Source organism: Lethenteron reissneri, chromosome 26, assembly GCF_015708825.2.
Source record: "Lethenteron reissneri isolate LAM-NWPU_2019-01 chromosome 26, ASM1570882v1, whole genome shotgun sequence".
Lineage (NCBI taxonomy): Eukaryota > Metazoa > Chordata > Hyperoartia > Petromyzontiformes > Petromyzontidae > Lethenteron > Lethenteron reissneri.
Genome location: NC_083804.1, coordinates 2,746,074 through 2,766,442, shown reverse-complemented (window position 1 = coordinate 2,766,442; position 20,369 = coordinate 2,746,074). Strand labels below are relative to the sequence as shown.

The following is a 20,369-nucleotide window of genomic DNA, read 5'->3' as shown; positions in this document are numbered from 1 at the left end:
CAATGGTAGGTAGGCATCCAGCTGTACGGTACAAGAGAATGAGATTTGCACATAAACATTTTAATTGCAAGGAATGTTTTATTTCCAAAAGAATGTTCACAGTATTGCAAATACTTCGACATTGATTGGGTTTCGCACGTCGTTCCGTTAAACTTGGCGTTGTTGATCTCATGCGAAATTATATATCAGAGATGTTCATGGAACCTGTTGGAAGCATGCACACCTTTTCAAATCACGTGACATAGGAGATACCCGTTCACCGTCTCGAGATTGATTAACGTCGCGTGCTGCCTATCACAGTGAAGACCAAAACCCAAATCATAATTTGCAACTTTAGTGCATTCATTGGATAACTATTTATTTAACATTTACTATAACGAAAACAGGGGAGGGGATGGTGGCACAATGGTCAAGCGCTCTGCGCTATCAACCCGGCGACCCGAGTTCGATTCCTGGCCACGGGTATCGTCGGTGGTGATATCTGAACTGGTCCTGCACCCCATCCCGTTTGCCAACCCACGCTCGCCAGCGTGGTGAAGTATGGTCAAACAATCCCCATGACCGACACGACGTGGGGGAGGCTTCGTGAACACTGGATTAACAAAGAGCTGTCAATTATTCTGATTGTAATAATAATAATAAAATATATATTTGTTTGATGTTATTGTGTTTTGTTTAATGTCATGGAGGTTTTCCTCGCATGGCAATTGGTTTTATGCCCTTAACATAGAGAATCATTATCACTATGGTAACATATTATACTCCACAAATCCAATGTGTGCTATTTCAAAACGCTTAATGGTGCAAAATGTGTTAGTGTTATGGAGAATATTGAAAGCCCTTTGGAAACCCAGCATGCAATCTTAACCAAGTCACTCCCTATCGGAAAAATAACTATATCTTGGAATCAGTCAGTTCCCAAAATCGGTGTTTAACATAGGTCTATTCCTAACCATAAACTAACCATTATATAACTATTCCCATACCAGTCAGAGTCTAAATCCCTTAATAGTTGTAAAAATCGCAATCTTGTAATATTTAAATTTAGTCATTTTTTTATTATCATTCGAGCACCAATCGAACGACAAACACTCCTACGCCTTATTCACATGCCTCGCACTCTCAACGCAATCGCTTTGGTCAGTTTCACACGGCTGAGATGAAGCAAAGTAGAACGTTTAAGGTTTGAGAATATAATATTCTAAAATCAAAGTAACATTGTGCAATAAGAAACGTCAAACTACTTCGTAAAGTAGGAGTAATATGCTTTGATGAAACTGCACCGTAATTCAATGCAAGCTCATTCTGCTTTTTGGGGAATTGTTAATTGTTCATTCGGTTTTCTAATTGTAGGAGATGTACAGTGGTTAATTAATTGGACAACGTATTTTGAGCAATGTATTATGCATCATGATAATTGTTTTTCTACCCTTTTATCTGGCAACAAAACTGACACCGTTTATACAAAGAGTCATGTTTGCATTGACCACAATACCTGCGGTCGGAATGCAAACAAAAAACACAACTCTGATCATGTAGGCACTGTCCTTCAAATTGATTGGTCCACACCCGAGACAGCTTTTCTGAGAGCCTAGTCTCGGGTGTGGACCAATCAATTTCAAGGACAGTGCACACATTATCAGAGTTGTGTTTTTTGTTTGCATTCCGGCCACAGGTATTGTGGTCAATGCAAACATGACTCCTTGTAAAAAAGGTGTCAGTTTTGTTGCCAGATAAAAGGGTAAAAAAACAATTATATTTTGCTACTGGCAAAGGAGTTTCCAATGGTATTATGCATCAGTTAACGTATTATCCGACATATAGTTCCATATGTAGCCACGTATTTGTGACAAAACTGTTTTGTAATATCGGTGAAACATTACCTTCCTTCAGACACATTTTCATCTCGTTCAGAAGTATCTTCCAGAATAAATCTCTCCTCATTTTAGGGTAAGGATTGGCAACCAAAATAACGAGAAGAGCCACATGTTTGCGAATTCGAAAAAAAAACCCATCAATATTTCAAGAGCCGCAATTCACGTGCATTCGAGATGGTGGTCCTGAATAAATAACGGTCACGAAGCAGTCTTTAAAGAGCCGCATGCGGCTCCGGATGTTGCGTGCGTTCCGACTCCTGTTTTAAAGCAATTATCTTGTGGAAGACGTCTTTTCATCATATCACGGTATTCTGCACAGCGTCCACTCTTTATTTCCTAACGTTATGTGCGTGTATTTGTACCCTTACGTCTTTAATTCCCGGGATGTCGTCTTTTTTTTAGGTGAGATCACGTAAATAGAAATGTGTCGTTAAACCCACCAACACCCGACACAGCCAATTAGTAAGGTTTGTCACGTAAACAGAACATATTTCAAAACGACCCCAACATTTTGGGTGCATCTTCCTTTCCAGAGCAACTCATAATCTGGCTAATACGGTAATTAAAAGCTGTATATGCACAGGTGCATAATACGTTGCCCTTATTAAGTCCCTTGAAATGGCTATGTAGTTCCTTTCTTGTTAACGTGACGTGCAGAGTTGCCACCGCACTTGGAGGCCGTCCATAAATGACGTCACGCGATTTTGGACCATTTTTGACCCCCCCCCCCTCGTCACTCGGCGTCACAAAAAGTCAGACACCCCCCTCCTCAAATATGACGTCACAAAAGCTCTGCCCCCCCCCCCAAAACCATATTTCCATTTGGAAAATAAAACATGCTTCAAATCGCTTTAAACTAGTGTCATTGTAGTGCGTATTTAATGTGCCGCTGCACTCTGATGTTGTAGGAGAAAACATTTATTTAAACGTCTATTTAATTAAGTAGAACGTGTTGTCTATATTTGTCTAAAGTTGCGCATTTTGATGTGACGTTACATTTCTCAAACCCCCCCTCCTCGTCACACATCGTCACAAATGTCTGACCCCCCCCCCTAGGTGCGTGACGTCATTTATGGACGGCCCCTTGATCAACGAGGATGCGTAGATTTCAATGTCGTCATTCCAGAGGCGATGATTCCAGCTCACAAACTCAAGTCGTGCGCCGCCGCTGCAACTCAAACTCTGCCACGTACAGCCCAGCAACCCACCTGCTGTACTGTATCATACAGGTGGGCATCACACCTCCGTGGGGCTCACCAGCCCCACGTCTTAAGCTACAGGTGTGGGCCACCACTCCCGGCAGAACGTTGTGCTCTTGCTTTGTATATTTAGGTCTACATTTTAAAACAAATGCAGAGTTGTTTTAAAAAAATATTTAAAGTTATAAATAGAGTTTCCGCAAAATATGTGCGAGGTGACACTTTACAATAATTTAACAAAATATTTCAGAATATTGAGCAATGGTATATATTACTTTTCTTTCATAAAATAGCTAATAGAGTTTGAATCTGAATAACTTATTTCATAGCATGCGTTCCCTGCTTGCAACAAGCTTCTACTGCTACAGTCATGATCAGACATTGACGAATGTGGTCACATTGGGACCAAATTGGCCGTAGGAATGTTGTAAAAACAATGACATGCGTGCTTGAGAAATAAAAATACAGGAAATGGCATGAGTTCACTACAAAAAAAAATGACGTGTACGGTTTTGCACACTTATAGTGCCACAGTTTGAAGCCGCGTCGCGATCACAGTTAACGGCTTGCGTTCTGTCATCTGTGCCTTTTTCCATCGTGATTCAGGCCTTTTGACAGTACTCGTATTTTAGACGAGAGAGGTCTCCAAAATGTGCAATGGTGGTGTCCAAAATAAGAATGCGCTGCGTTTAAAAGGTTTGAAAGAAAATTAATCGCCTCAAATCTCGCTATTGCTAAGGTCTTCCTGGCCATAGTAAGATGCAGTCGTACCTTGATTCAGTGTAAAATTGTTACGAATAAAGGTGATAGCCGCTTCCTGACTTTTTGCAGAAATATCTTGGAAGCTCCACACAAAACCCACTTCATTGGGTTCTGCCTCCAATGGTTTTTCCACGTGTGGCATACGTAAAAAAGATGGCGCAAAGTATATGCCTGCAAATACGCCATCCCTAAGGGCTTAAACAGTTGCTTGGGCCAACTCAGCAGCTTATTCCTCTGGAGTCGATGAAATGAGGATCACTTCGTGAGTACTACTTGGGGGTATCAATGCTGGCAGCATCTGATTTGCTTTGCTCCCAGCCATTTAATTGTATTGCCCTGTATAGCATAACGGATGCTCAATGCAGATGTGCAGATGTATAGCCACAGCATGTTGCCATATTCCAATCAGCAGTATCATCACCGCAGAGATGGAGCGTCGAAATCGGCTGGCGTGGAGTTGTCAAACCGACGTAATAATACATGGAGTGGAAATTGATTGGGGAGCTCTTGATCCAGCGGTAGATAGAGCATGGCTGATGACAACGAAACTCATCTACACATTTTCATTAGAAAATGTGTTTTTTTTTACAAATCTGTTGGTATAAAACAAGGAAGTGAAATAGTTTGTTGTTACAAAAAAATGTCATGAACATCAAACCGGGCACCAAATTGATGTTGGGAGAGCCTTGTTTCTTTCTATCAATCTCCCGTTTTTGCAGTGGCGATACGGGTTTTCCAATCTCAGGTGATGCAATGCAGGTGGATCAATTGATCATTGAAAAGTACAAGCAGCATCCAATGGTAACGTGGCAGTGGCAGAAGCAGCCACGATACCAGTTCTGGAAAGCTGCACGGACTCTGAATGTGTCCATCCGGTGGTGGAGAAACTCTGGGGGAAGCTCCTGCCAACGCGTTACACTTTCTCAATCCACCCGCGCGCATTTTCCTGACAATGGAAAACGCGAGGTGAGTTTCATAGCCTCCCGAACCCAGAGCTTCGTGCCGCCACTGCTGTGCGGCCGGGCTAATGTCTGATGGTGCCATTCAACTGGACAGGTCCAAGTTCAGATTTTGGATCAGGATAATGGGAGCTCCACACCGATTTTCTGCAGGGAGGCAACGATTGGCAACCCAGTCGGACAGAGCTCTCAGAAACAGAGCAAGTGTCAGCCAGCACCCAAAATCGCGAAATGAGGTTCTCAATCCAGGCCCAGAGGGCCTTGTCTGTGAGTAAGGCATGTTCATTAGCTTCCTGTTGCCCTGTGTTTTCGACTGGAAGTTTCAGCACTCTTCTGAGACCTTGGAAGCTCTGCTCCAAATACTTGTTCTGCGGAGGGCCCATGTGCGCATAGGCAGCTTTCTCTGCAGATAAAGAATTGTTAAGAAGTCAGCACAATGCAAATACTGTTCAACTTCAAACGCCAGTTTGTGTCGCAAAATTACATCCTTTACACAAGGGGGCCAAAACTAGAGCCGAATGCACGATCGACAACAGCAGATCAATTGTTAGGCACTGCACGTCCCTGCCAACTACTGCGGCACAACTCCACTCAATGTGCAGCGGTAGAGGCGTTGCCGCTTGTTGCAGAAGTTCGCGGTTCAAATCCATAGGCAGCCCTAGTCACTACCCTTGGGTATATTAGCCGTAAAAATACGCGCCGTCTGCTTCACAGTAGACGATATAAATCGCGTGGTGTCATTCGCAAAATAGTAACTTGGTATTATTGCAATGTATAGATGCATGTTGAACTTTTTGCCCACCGTACGTAGCTAACCGTGCTAATTGGAGGTGCGGCGGAAGGACAACGAACTAAACACAAAAAGCAGTGCTAAAGAAATTCGTTTTCAATCATGGCCCCCTCCAGTAAACATTTAGCGAGACCCTCCTGAGACAAAGTCGCGAGACTCGGCGAGGCTCACCTTTGTTAAACAACCGTAATAAAAAAAGGCGTAGTTAAAAATAAGTGATAAAAACTAACGGACGAAATACCTCACCTTTCGTCATCGGTTGCCCGTCCAAGAAAGCCAACGGGCAAACCATGAACGACACCTCCGCCACGGGGCGCCAGCGAACGAGCAGGCGGACGGACCAGGCCCCTGGTCGGAGAGGCAGCCGCAGCGGGGGTCGGTACAGGGTCACGAGCAGGTCCCCGCGCACGGGAGCGTCGTACGAAGCGGCGATCACGCCGGCGGGGTCCAGCCACACCACCGTCACGGTGACGTTAGCCCCCGGCACCCAGTGCTGCACGGCCACGGGCTGCTCCCACGGGCCCAGCAGCCCCCCGAAGTTTCTGAAAACCCTTTCCTTGGGGTCCCAGTCTGTCCCCACCTGCGGAAAACAACGTATGAGTAATTTCCCACTCAAACTAGCTCGTGACGGTGGTGCAAGTCCCCCCCATCTCAGAATCAGTTTGCAGGCTTTCCACCATCACACCATCGTCAATAATGGCCCCTTCTGCGTAGCACATGAAGAAGGATCATTGCCCAAAACGTCACCTAAAATATATTTCCCTTTAAAGGCTACAGTGCTATTGACAAATGTGTCGAGTTTTTAGCCTTGGTAGTGAGTGTATTTTCACCTCCATCTTCTGCAGCCGGGGTAACAGAGTGGAGTTGTACACTTTGTAGTGGTTGCTTGGGTACGCCCAGGTTTCCAGAACTTCCTCGTGGCGGGAGGCTGAGTGTGACGCTCTCTGCTGCACCAAGATACCCTGGAATCGGTCGGCTGAGAAGTAAACGTGGGCAGCTGTGGGATGCCCCACTGGCTCGTAGCTGCGGACACAAGAGCAGTGAAAACAAGAGGAAATAAATACATCTTGAAGTAAAACATAAAATTTTGTCATCACATTATTATTTATTAATAAGAACTCAATAGTACGAAGAGTGTAAGTGTATGTAAACGTATTCAAAGCAGCTATTGCCCGTGCTCATAGAGGTTGGTGGCCCTGAGAATCTAGCGGAAATTCCACACACTAAATCTCCTATGGCCGACAGAGTGACCATCGTGGAGAAGGAGCAATGGGATCGCCTCACGTGCGCAAGCCAGACGGACATTGCGACATTGCGGCATTGCGGGACCGTGAGGGATGCCGATGACCCCGTGGCGGCCCTCATCCAGCGTGGCTGCCGACGACGACGACGAGAATGATCTCACCTGCACAGGCTGCTGCCGGACCGTGGTGTTTGGTGCGCGTTTTGAGCGACGCCGAGGCGGAAGAGGCCCTGGTAGATCGTGAGGGCGGCGTCGCCGAGCGATGCCGACGAGTCCGTCCTCTCATCGTACGCATTTTCCCAGTAGGCCTGCAGAGACGGTCCGCTCGGCAGCGGCGGCCCTCCGAACAGAGCCGCGTCCAAACCCGTGAGCACCCCTTGGCTCACCACTGCCTCAAATTTACGGGCAAAAAATGTCGGGCGTGTAAGTTGCTGCGAATGCAAACAAAAGGAAAGGAAAGAGACGGTGCACAAGCTTAATATTCATCAAGTAATTAGACGAATCGCTTAAGAGTTAAAAACGCGTGACACATTTGACAAGAGAATAGACCAATGTTGATTGCTGATGTAATAAAAAATAATGATGTTTAGTGCTAAATCGTGTCGTAGTTCGTGCGAATTTAATCTCACAATCGCTTCGGAACCAGAGACGAGCTGGAAGGCAGCCAAGCGATGAGCCCACGCCAACAATTGCCAAAGCTCTGCAGCCCTCTACGTATTAATTCACTTTCAGCCAAAACAAAAATGTGATGGAGAAATGTGTCTGCGAATTAAGACTAAAATTTACTACTTTAATCTAGATGGCAGCACAGCACTGCTTTCTCTGCATGCTTAGAGTGCATGTACCTTTAGAAGCACATTAAAAAAAATTGTGGAAAAGTAATAGCACACACTTTGTGATTTTAAAGGAAGCTGCAACCCATAAAACTGCTCTCAATTCTCAGATACACACCTGGGCTGCAAGCCCTGGGCTCTGACAAAAGCTTCGTTATTTGGATATAAAAAAGTAAAGTAATGGTCAAGCTTTGCTACCATAGCTCACTCGAAAGACGTCACCACATTGGCACTGCATCAGAATGAAGGGGGTCGACATCACGGGGACGCGGTGCTTAAACTTGCCGCTGGGCAGACCAGGACAATGCCGGCTCGCTGAATTTCTACAATAGCTTTCCGTTTCCGAGCCACGTGTCCCTCTTCAAGCACGTGGAAGATGTATGTACGTAGTACTTATTTCGCATCGTACGTAGCCAACCGTGCCGATCGAAGGTGTGGGGAAAAAATACTTTGAGATGCAGCTTCGATTATTTAGGTGGTACGAGAGATTCAAAATCCTTATCTTTGTGAGCACGGGACATCAAAAGCCTCCGTCTAAATTGAATGGCACGTACCTGGAATCTTGGCAAGTCGTGGATCTTGAAATCGTTTGGGGAACAGCCACACCAGTCCACGATGTGCTTGTACTGGCACTTGCAGCCCAACTTTCTATTCCAGTTGGTCATGCGCAGGTTGTTGTCAACCAGTGTGGCACAATGCTCGCTGTTCACCAGCAAGGTGTGGAAGAACGACTGCAAACGGCAACATAAATCACGGTGGTCGTCGTATCATTGGCTCGCACTACAGCCAACAAATAACGTTTATTCAACAGAGCTGTTGTTCGTGTATAGCACGCACGGTGTTTCTCAAACTTTTTTGGCCCGCGAACCGCTCCGTTCAGCCGATGCAAACATTTCCGCGGACCACCCAGCCCACCGACCCCTGGTGACAAAACGCATTCGCTTCTCTCTTTCAATGCCAGTAAGACAAAATGATTCATATTACTGGAACATAAACACATTTTCTTTTTTAACGCAGCTATGAGGTTTTTTTTAGGGGAGACATTTAGATCTTAGGGTTTAGGGCAGTTTAATCAGGGTTGCCTACTTAACTTTATTTTTTAATTAAATGTCATAAGTGAAATGTTAATTAATGTTGGAAACAAAACGTATAGACATTGTCATTATTGTCCGGATCAACCTGCATTTGCATCACAGCCCCGCGAATCACCTGGAGGACTGTCGCGGACCACTGCTGGTCACTTTGAGAACCACTGGTCTCTCGCAAAATAACCACACAGAGGAGGGCGCAAGTCACCGTGCCATTGATACCTCGAATTAAATAACAAATGTCTTAAAAGGAGTACGTGCACGAAATGTAATATGCTGTCGACGTGATCGTGCATTACCTCTGCTGGTAACAGGGCGAAAGCGTAGAACTGTTTGAGCTGAGACACCAGGCGGGATTTGGAGTGAATGATGTAGGACACAAATTGGCGGGTGACCGCAAACCAGTCCGAGCCGCCATCGATGGCAATCCCTGCCGGCATTTTGCGTTCTCCTACGCGCCACATGTGTTCATCGCATTCGTGGAACACTTTGTTCAGGCCCTGTTTTTTAATGAACCTGTGGAGCAAATCAGCAAGTTTACATGTCCGTACCTAGCCACTGAGAGTGTATGTGTGTTCTTTCAGCATGCTGTATTCTTTCAACATGAATCATAACATTTATTTACAAAACTTCATCTCTAAAATGGACATCAAACAAATATGCCACTGCTAATAAATATGTAGGTATAGCTACACTTCAATATCACATTACATCTCTGTCATTAAAATAAAGTACGTACAGACATTACAATTAACCAGTGTAAGCTCTAGATTGCTACGTAATTACATTGCAAAAAAGTATCCATCAACATGTCTTAAGAGAGAATTGGGCCTTCTTAGGTTTTCTGATGACATCATCTGCAACCAATGAAATTTAATGACAAGAAATTATTCCATATTACCAGCTATGTACATGGCTCAAGCACTTACGTGTTGTGTTTTTGTAATTTGTGCTTTTGCACCACTGCCAATCCAGTATATCACTCAACGGATTTGTTTATAATATCCACAATATTGCACATTATGAAGAAACCTAATCTTCAGTCAAAGGGACCATTCAAATTTGTCTTGGCAACAGATGACAAAAAGATTTTAAAAAGTTAAATTAATATGTACAAAACAAGATCATACCTGGCAACCCCCTATCAGTGCCTACCTACAAAGTCCCATCACAAGGGAGAAACACAAACAAATAGACAAAAACAATTGTTTGCCCAAATTGGGCAATACGGGTAAACCGTATGGTTTACCTGTTGACAGGTATGCAATATACTCTACTATGTGAAGTGTAAGGCGTTTGACCAAAGGAATAGTTGTATGAATAATGATCATCAACACACTTACTTTTCAGTTTCTCGACCATGAGATTTAAGGAAATTCTTGTCTTTGTATTTGGTGAGGAAGGCGACCAGTTCATTATTGCTTCTAAAAAAAAATGTAAAAAAAGCAGCATAAAACATTCGTCATATTTTAAAACATAAGCAGACTGATTCAATGTATAACATTTGATATTTACACGATTTCAAATCAACGGTTGATGCGCATCATTCAGCACTGCTACAAATGCCTCCTTCACTTACTCAATGTCTGTTCATTCTCCCACAATCCACCAAGACAGTTCGTCATAGTATTTTGTTGTACTGTACTGTGTTGCCTCACCTTTTACACACGAGAGCTGAAGCTCGGGCATTTGGCCAACAGGCCGAGAGTGCGTTGTGCTGTCTACAGACTGAGATGTAACATGGATACATTTTACCCTCATAGGCCTGTTCAGCTATGGACCACAACGGGCATAGACTGGTGGCCAGCCAACAGGAGTGGACATACTGAACTGTGGGAGAAGAGAATGCAAGTCTCTTCATGAGAAGTCAAAAGAGACTGCCTGCCATACTAGGTAGGAGGCACCATTCCCTTTTGTTCAAATGTAATTATGTCCGATACAACTAAGAGGTTAAACTCCTATTGGCAAACCACTCGGAGAACAATGAAAGCCATCCACTGATCGTTCTACAGTTATACATTACACACTGGATTTTAATGCAGTAAACAGACCACCCGACACAGCCAATTAGTAACAACATTTATATTTACAATCGTAAATGTTGTGGGTTTGCTCCCTAACACACCGGTGTGCCGGACTAGTAAGGAATTGGCATGTTTCGGTTACGTGACAAACTTGACTAATTGGCTGTGTCGGGTGGACGCGGGTTTAACAACACATTCACATTTACGCACTCTAACCCATAAACCTCTATTATAGACATAACAACCTAAGTAAATGCACCTATACCTTACCAAGCATAATACACTGCAGGCAAGTTTCTGTATATAAACAAATGGCAAGCCTTACTGTCACCATAACTATAAAGATTAATGATGTGTACCTGGGATTCAGACTCAACTTTTAAAACAATCGTCGATCAGGAAAGATCTCACCGAGAAGATGTTTCACGAACCGTAGTTCTGCTCACAAAAATACAAATCTCAAGTTGATAAAAAAAATATGTAATCACGCATCAACAAAAAAACCCTGTCCCCTGTGCACCGTATAAAGTAAACGACTCCCAAATGTGCTGGTATAGCCAGAGCGCCGTAATAATGCTGGCGTCTACGGCATCCTGTGAACTAAAACTTGCGCTCGGGACAACAATGGCCTCCAGTGGACAATAAAACATACACGGTTCAAATTCTCCCTTGGGCTCAGACTCAACACATTAAGTCCCACGTGGGCTGCTCCCCTGGTTTCCCCAAGATATCTAACAATCAAATGTTGGCCCCTAAATGGGGCTGTTTTGGATTAGGCTTTTGAACCTCAAACTCTGAATGTTGTGAGCCTTGGCCTCGATTTAAACTCGGGTTGGTAATTCGCTTTGTAACGTGAGATTGAGGTCCACCACGTCAAGGTTTACTACTACTACTACTGCATCAATGTACATTGTTCACATGAAGAAATGTGTTACACTCTTATCTTTGCTGTTTATTGCTGGCCGCTTGACATGTTGTGCTTTTTTGGCCTGTGCTCAGCATCTGTGTTTTACATATCAAAAACAAAAATCAATCCATTGATTTAAAACTGGCTTTTTGCTGGCCTCTTGACATTTCAGAGTTTCATTACGCAACCACGGGACAGAGGCGCGTGCGCGTGTACCGCTCAAAACGAGACGACGCACGGCGCCGTACGAACCGAATCGGGTAGTCGGAGCCACTGAGGTTGATGAAAAAGTCCCACGGCCAGTCGTCCATGGCCATCAGATCAGACATGGCGCGAAGGTACATGGTGAGGAGGCTGGCGCCCCCCCAGATGGTCGACATGCGCCAGGACGTCACGCGGACGTTCTCGTAGCGCTGGGCAAGTCCCAGCACCTGCTTGTAGAGGTAATTCGAACGCTGCAACAAACAGTAACACCTCCCGTTATGTTTCACGGAAAAATATATTTTACGTAATTTTTTTTACGTACAAATGTTGAACTTCTTTTGCACCATTCGTAAACCCACCGCGCTTCAAAGGAAATCATTTATTTATAGCACATAAATGTGCAAATAAATAAATAGATGCTGTGCTGTGATGAAAGGTCATTACCCCAAAACGCTGTGTGTAATGCCACACAGCGTTTGCGACGGTTGCGTGTTGAGAGTGTCTGTCACGGTAATTTGTGCTCGTGCGCCACGCTGCCAACACAGCAGTGTCACCAACTCGTCTCTGTACCGCGGAGGACAGGGGGCCGTGCATTGTGAGTGAGAGAGAGAGACAACAAAAAACCACCCCAGAGTGGCACTCGGCTCGCCTTGTCCACGTGGATGTAGTAGAAGTGCGACGCGTGGTAGATCGCGCGGAACATCTGCAGCAGCTGCCGGGAGGCGCGTCCGTGCACCGCGAGCACGAAGGCGACGCGGACCGGAGATGAGGAGGCTGCCTCCCCCGCCGCTGCCGGCCTCGTCCTCTTCGCCGGGAGCGCCGCGCGAGCCGCCTCCTCCTGCAGCCACTGCACGCTGACCCCAGGCTTCTTCTCTACACGGACACCGCAGACGGGGGGACAGCACAGAGACCACGCGCAGCCGTGGAGACCGCACAGAGACGGAGCGGTGAAGATAGGGGACTTCACACGGACACGGACGTGAAGACAGGGGGACATTGTGCTGGGTGGTTCAGATGTCTTGTGACCCCCAATTAATTGACCCCTAACATTTTTTTCCTTTGCATTATTCATTTATGTTTTAAATAAACCTTACTTTAAAAAAATATTCAATTTTAGAGAATGACAGGGTGGTCCAAGACATCTGGCCCACTCTGTGCACAAGAGATAACACAGCCATGAAGACAACACAGAGGCACAACTGTGAAGACAACACAGACACAGAGCCATGAAGACTGCACAGAGACAGCGAAGAAAAGCCAAGAGACGTTCAACAAATATGAACTCATCTCATTCAGAGCGCGAACGTTCATAAACGATGTAGCCGGTGCGAATCTAACCGCTACAGACAATCCAACTAAATTGCAGTACTCTACTCGCTGAGGTTTGTACGCGTATGAACAGTAACACAGTTAATTTAAAAAGAAACCAACTGGTGATGTTTCCTATTTTGCGTTACCCTCCTGAGCCCCACTGGATTTCATATTTCAAATAAGTGACATTGGGGTGGGGGGAATGGCTTAGCTACATGTGGCTGTGATTATTATCATAACAGCATTAAAACAATCCGTCGATCCGGAGGGCTTTTGTGGCATTGCCGTGAGAGCCCATTTATCATTTCACGAGTTATTTTCACAGCTACGCCTACCGCAACGAGTGAAACGGCATGTTGGCAGTCCGTCGGGGGTTAGGTGACTTGCCGCACGAACGCAACATTCACATGTGGCACAGCCGAGAGCACTGTCCTGTATTTACACAAGTCCGCTCAACTTGTCACATGTGGGGCTCGGGGCAAAAAACGAAAATGTTGACTCATGGCTTATGCTTCGGAACTGTATTTAAAACTTTTCACCGTCAATGCTTTGTTTCAGCTGCTACTACGACTGTGCATGGAGTTGATATATGAACAGCTTTAGAAGTTTGGGTATAAAACAAACCCGTGGACGCTAAAAAGTGAAAAATTTGAGAAAATGCACCAAATTGAACCTTAGAACCGCACCAGGCCTCATCATACTTGGCCACGTCACACCTGGCCTCATCACACCTGACCCTGTCACCTGGCCTCATCACACCTGGCCCTGTCACCTGGCTGCATCACACCTGGCTGCATCACACCTGGCATCACACCTGGCCACATCACGCATGGCCCTGTCACCTGGCTGCGTCACACCTGGCATCACACCTGGCCACATCACGCCTGGCCCTGCCACCTGGCCTCATCACACCTGTGCTCATAAAATCTGGCCTCATCAAACCTGTGCGCATCACACCTGACTGCGTCACACCTGGCCGTGTCACAGCAGGCCGCGCCAGATCGAGATGTTACATGTGCCTCTTGCTGCAGAGGCAGCGCAGCCAACTGCGGCAAGTGAGCTGCCACGGTGGAGGGCACTACGACTCCTTGACCAGTCGGGCGCAGCAGTGGCAGCAGGCGCAGCGGTGGCGTGCAGCAGCCTCTCTTGCCTACCTTTAAGAGGACACGTTCGCGGCAACTCCTCGGGCATGAGGCGTCCTTGTTGGTGGAGGCAGACGACAGCGGCCAGCTCCTCCTTGCACTGACGGCTCTGTGCCCGGGACATGGCCGACAGGGCGTCTGCTTCCACGATCTTGCACGGAGTGGCGGAGATTGGCTGCGGGAGAGCCTGAGACTCTTCAGTTGAAGCCTTGGTTTTAGCCCTGTTTTGTCGCAGCGAATTTCCGCCGACCATTACCGCCTTGATATTGTTCGACGTCAAGCCGCCGTGAGTCTTGATATCCTTTTGTACAAATTTCGAAGCTTTGATGCCGTGTATGCTGCCAAGGCTTTTCTGATGGTGCTGACTCCACAGCTTGCTCGAGATGTTCCCCTTGCGCGCGATGCCGTTTGCTGCTCTAGCGTTCCACAATATTTTCTTTTCAATTTCATTTTTCACTGCAATCTCATTTCCCAGGTTTTGCCACGAGGAGTACTTTGTCTCCAACGAAGACATGTTGTCTAACTGTTTAACGTTTTCTTTGATATTGCTCTTGAAACGCTCACTTGGTAGATACAAAGCGTTGTAGTCCTACAAAAACAAAATTGTTGAACTGTTACAAAACATGATAACAGCACACTTTCATGAAAGTGTAAAGTTTAACGTGTTCCACATTAATATCTGAATCCTGTTCTTAGTGCCATACAATGCAACTCTGTACGTAATTTTTTTTAAATTTCTATAATCGCTATCTTCCCGATTTCTGATCAGCATGGTTGGCAACGTATGGTGCCAATGAAGTCCAACGTACACACATGCGTACATACATCTTCGCGAGCATTCCAACTGCAGGAAATGGAAACACTGAGCAAAGTTTGCCTTCGCTCCCAAAAAAAAGCTATTTGGCAAGTGGAATCCTGGGATGCCAGGCTCCTCTGGCAAGCCCAAAGCACTGTGCTGTACTGGAGCGATATGCCGGAAAAAACCCATCGACGACATTGGAGACGACCCCTGGGCGGGCCCCCGGTTGACACGGACCACGCTACTCTCAGCGTGGTGGCGGGAGCGGGTTATAGGATCGCTTGCCGGCGTCTCGTTGGGGACCGCTACGCTCCGAGGCGTCTGCGGCCGTCTGGAACGTTCTTCCTTTCGATATTAGGAAAGCCGCTGGTGCTGTCCACTTTTAAATCTAGATTGAAAACTAATTTCTTTAGAACTGATTTTGGTGTTTAGTAGTCCCCCCCCCCGCCGCACCTCTGATTAGCACAGTCGGCTACGTACCGTGCGACAGAAGAATAACACACCGTACATACATGATATGCCGCGCAGATGGGAACACCATAAACAGTGTCTCTTACAAGTCTCACCATTGCTAACTCATTCGCTGATTTTCAAAGCGAGCTTAAGCCATGCAATGCCCCACCTTGAAAATCCCAATACACAGCACAAATCAGTGGTCTAAATGGGGCGGGTTTATGATGGCGCGCCACACCGGCACTTATCAGAGCGGTTCATATTCCTACACCACGATGTTTCTGCAGACGGCAATGAAATGGCATTGAACATGGGCTGCAGGAAGAGTAGGTTTATAGTGGCACTTCCACATTTATATTTTGACCACATTATAGGGTGTAAAATATATACACACTGGATATTGTAAACAAGTATATTTAATCTACAGCTCTTTGTTTGGGTCATGGGGGTTATTTGACCATACTTCACGCTGGTCTGTGTAAGTTGGCAAAGGCGGGGAACATAGGTGTGGGAGCATAGACGTACAGTATAACTCTAGATTTTTCTGTACTGCCCGATGTGCGTGTTTGTTAAGTGGGTCCCAAGACCAGCTCAGAGATCAGTCGCCACTGAAAATAGCCATACCCGGGAATTGAACCCGGCTTGCATGGTATGCTAACTGCTGCACCACCACTCTAACCCCATGCACAACGCATTGCATACAAAATTCTCGATGCTCATTGTTAATGTCACATTTTTTGGTGGCAACAAGCCAGAGGCAGAACCGAGACGGGTGGTGCCGGGTTTAACGGCACCATTTATATTTACGCGATCTAACCCCAAAAAAATACCTCTTTTAAGGCCTTCTTGTGCAAGCGCGCAAAGTCGCAAGTGCATGTTCGAGCTGCCCGTCGCTGTCACCTCATCTCGACTGTGTGGCAGAACTACGAACGTGATGATTAAGTGACCAGGATGACAGGCCTGACCCTAACCCTGTCCCTACACCCCTAATCCTAACCCTGAACCTCCACGTAAAAATAGAAAGTCTTTTAACGCGTACCACATCAGCCACACGGCAATTTGGAGAGTGCGTGAATTGTACGGCATTGGTTCAGCGAGGTTTGTTTCTCAAATACAAGCTGTCTCTCTCGGCGAGGCAATGACAGCCAGCTGCTAAAACCCTAATGCTAGTTAAAATACAAGTTTGCAATGTGAACTGATTTGAACGTTTCTTCAACTACGCCATTACGCAGATGAGAGTAATGACCCAAAAGAGGTGAACGATCCATCGTATTATCTGACCCTTCGTGCTGATAAGAGCAATCCATAAAGTTGCGCCAACTCGTCCTATTGTCAGGACAGTACGGCTCCTCGTGGCCGTGGTTACTAATTGACGTGACGGGCACTGACAGGGTCGCGTAAGGATAAGCACGGCACCTAAGTGGTCGTAAATAATAATTGAGACAGGCCCAGACAGGCCCAGATGAGGTGAGAGAGTGTTCGGGAAATGGGGCGTGGCCGGTCGGGGAGTGGATAAAAGGCGGCGTGAAACGGGGCTCTGGGCTGCTGTGGGAGAATCAAGAAACTGTCATCGCCGCCACCGTCATCTTGGAGTGGGTCGTCTTCATCATCTTGGATCGGGCACCTTGTAGTCTTGGAAGGCGAAAGTTAATATTGTCTCCGTGACTACTACGCGTCCGCTCCTGTCTAGCCAGCCGACTTCATGGGGAGCGTCGCGTAGAGTCACAGAAGTTACCCAGCTGAAAATAGTCAACTCGCGGTTACTCGTTTCATTATCAGTGAGTCGGCGGACTTTATTCACAATAAATATACAGATAACTGAACAAGACGGTGTCTCTGAGAGCTACATTACACTATTATCCTCTTAGCGGCCCGATTAAAACCGGAGGTTTGTTTGTGGGTGAACACAGGTGATAGGATCTGCCGCAAACGCTACACGCATCTGCTCAGATAAAAGGGTGTCCACTATATGCCATAGTTTAGCTAGGTACTGTGCGAAAGAAGTTCAACACACCTACGCAAACTCTCAATGGCACAACCATTGCGGATTTCCCAAAGAGCGGTAAAAAAAACATTTTTTATCGACCTAAAAAGTGATGATTGGTCACGTTTTTTCTACCTCTCGCCCATCCCCATTGAGAGCCTCTACTGTAGCCTCGATCTCAGTGGGGGCCCCTGCCCACGCCTCTCTGCGCTGATTAATGTGGTCGTGAGCCGCGGGACTACCTCCACTGGGGTCCCAATTAGGGGGAGAAAAAAAACGACTTCACTCAAGAGGATACAATGTTTCCCTTCTCATTCACTGCAACGTTCATCTATTTGTTCTACCTTGTATGAAATACTTTTTTAAAACAGGTTATATATATTTTGTATATCTTACAATGTGAGTAATCTTTGTTGGGGGGTGGGTGGGAATAATGGCACTTAAATATTTGAGTTGTTCCTGGAGTTTCCAGTTATTTCGCACACTCACAAAGACCCCCGTGTAGTCATTCAGACTGCTGGGGCAAGCCCTGTTAACGAGCACCACTTGGGGCCAGTTTACGCAACAATGGGGCGTTGTGGCCAGGACTACACCCGGCTGCCTTTGTCTGCACACTGCTGGTGTTGATTGTACAGCGCACCAGGTACTCGTTTGAGGCTGAGTCGACCTCGGAGAGGCACTCAACGGGGTTCACATATCACTCGTCACTGACGTCAGCTGTGTGAGCGGGGAATTGAACTCGCAGTGCGCGACAATCACAGCAGTTCCCGGCGAGCTCAGAGCACGAGACTCTTAACCTCAGGGCGCGTGGGTTCAAGCCCCACTTTGGGCATGCATATCGTGACACACAAAGACAAAGATCACCCGTATAGCCTTATCAGAGTTTAGGGGCAAGTGCTGTTAGCGAGGAGGACCTATGAAGGCCGGCATGGCACACGAGGGGGTGGGTGGCCGGCACCACGCCCGTCCGCCTTTGTCTCCCCAGTGGCGACGCTTACACATCGCACCAGGTACTCATTTGAGGCTGAGTCGACCTAGAGGAGGCCCAGAAAATCGCCACCGGTGTTGGCCGTGAGCGGGAATCGAACTCGGGTCACCGGATTCTTAGCGCTAACCGCTACACCACCGCTCCCCACGGTGACACACACAGAGTGACACACACACACACAGTGACACACACACACAGAGTGACACACACACACAGTGACACACACACACACAGTGACACACACACAGTGACACACACACACAGTGACACACACACAGTGACACACACAGTGACACACACACAGTGACACACACACACAGTGACACACACACACAGTGACACACACACACACAGTGACACACACACAGTGACACACACACACAGTGACACACACACAGTGACACACAGTGACACACACACACACAGTGACACACACACACACAGTGACACACACACACCGTGACACACACACAGTGACACACAGTGACACACACACACAGTGACACACACACACAGTGACACACACACAGTGACACACACACACAGTGACACACACACACACAGTGACACACACACACAGTGACACACACACAGTGACACACACAGTGACACACAGGACACACACACAGTGACACACACACACACAGTGACACACACACAGTGACACACACACACAGTGACACACACACAGTGACACACACACACACACACAGTGACACACACACACAGTGACACTGACACACACACACAGAGTGACACACACACACAGTGACACACACACACAGTGACACTGACACACACACAGAGTGACACACACACACAGTGACACACACACAGAGTGACACACACACAGTGACACACACACACAGTGACACACACACACAGACTGACACACACACACAGAGTGACACACACACACAGTGACACACACACACACAGTGACACACACACAGTGACACACACACACACAGTGACACACACACGCACGTACGTGGCTACGTGGAAGCAGCTCGTCGGCGTCGGGCAGCTGTGCCCGACTGCGCCGCCCGGCCCTGCCCCCCCACGGCTGCTCCGGGTGCCCCAGCTCCTGCACGCTGCCGAACCTCCACACGGCCACGCTCTGCGCCACGAGGATGAGCAGGGTGACGGCGGCCGCCGAGCGGTACCGCCTGAGCAGCTTCACCACGCGCCGCACCACGGGGCCTCGGGGGGTGGACGGCGAGGGCGGAGAGGACAGGTGACCCATCATCTCTCACGTCTTCTTCCTGCCTCACGGCCACTGCGGGAATTTGGCCGATGAAATGTCGAGGTTGCTGTCTCGGTGGTCGTGGTCCTTTGGGCACGCAGAAAAAAAAAACCCGACAGCGGTTGAAGGATGAGTCACGAAATACTTAGTTCACTTCTCGAGGCGGAGTGATTGGCGGTCCAGGCGATATCCTTCGTTTGAGATGTTGACGCGGCTCGGTTTTTCGCCTTGATGGCAGGTGACAATCCCAGCAGTGCCCTCCAACTTCACTTTACAAATTACACAAGAGACTCCCCACAGAACATCAGGTGATGCGTCTCTTACGCAAGTGAAGGGCTATAGGCGTTGGATCTTTTTAGGGTTTTTTTTTAAAATAAATATCCCGGTGCTCTGAGACTGTGCAACTGGTGTCAAAGCGAGCGTGGAAAACTTCTCTTCGAATTTGGCAGAATGAGCCGGCGTCAGGGAGTTAGCAGCGAGCGCCCTGCACACGAGGCTGGGGACCTCCCCAGCTCCACCTCAACTGCCGCCAGGGCAGCCAGATGTGAGCCAATGGAACT

The 20,369-nt window shown here is 47.1% G+C and overlaps 1 protein-coding gene and 1 long non-coding RNA gene across 2 annotated transcripts in view; one reads left to right on the top strand and one right to left on the bottom strand.

Moving 5' to 3' along the window:
* LOC133347481 (uncharacterized) overlaps positions 1 to 12,718 on the top strand; it is a 19,842-nt gene extending 7,124 nt beyond the window's left edge. Inside the window, exons 2-5 of the long non-coding RNA XR_009755722.1 lie at positions 2,934 to 3,106; positions 10,515 to 10,644; positions 11,855 to 12,125; positions 12,596 to 12,718. This is a non-coding gene — a long non-coding RNA (uncharacterized LOC133347481). The remainder of the gene's footprint in view (positions 1 to 2,933; positions 3,107 to 10,514; positions 10,645 to 11,854; positions 12,126 to 12,595) is intronic.
* On the bottom strand, positions 3,096 to 20,369 carry LOC133347477 (xylosyltransferase 1-like). The gene is made up of 11 exons (XM_061559765.1): positions 19,555 to 20,369; positions 14,352 to 14,928; positions 12,536 to 12,759; positions 11,935 to 12,137; positions 10,095 to 10,175; positions 9,051 to 9,267; positions 8,218 to 8,394; positions 6,993 to 7,261; positions 6,418 to 6,610; positions 5,834 to 6,167; positions 3,096 to 5,200 (listed from the first exon to the last, which is right to left on the bottom strand). The coding sequence occupies exons 1-11, from the start codon at positions 19,810 to 19,812 to the stop codon at positions 4,863 to 4,865; spliced, it is 2,871 nt and encodes a 956-aa protein (XP_061415749.1). The 5' UTR covers positions 19,813 to 20,369; the 3' UTR covers positions 3,096 to 4,862.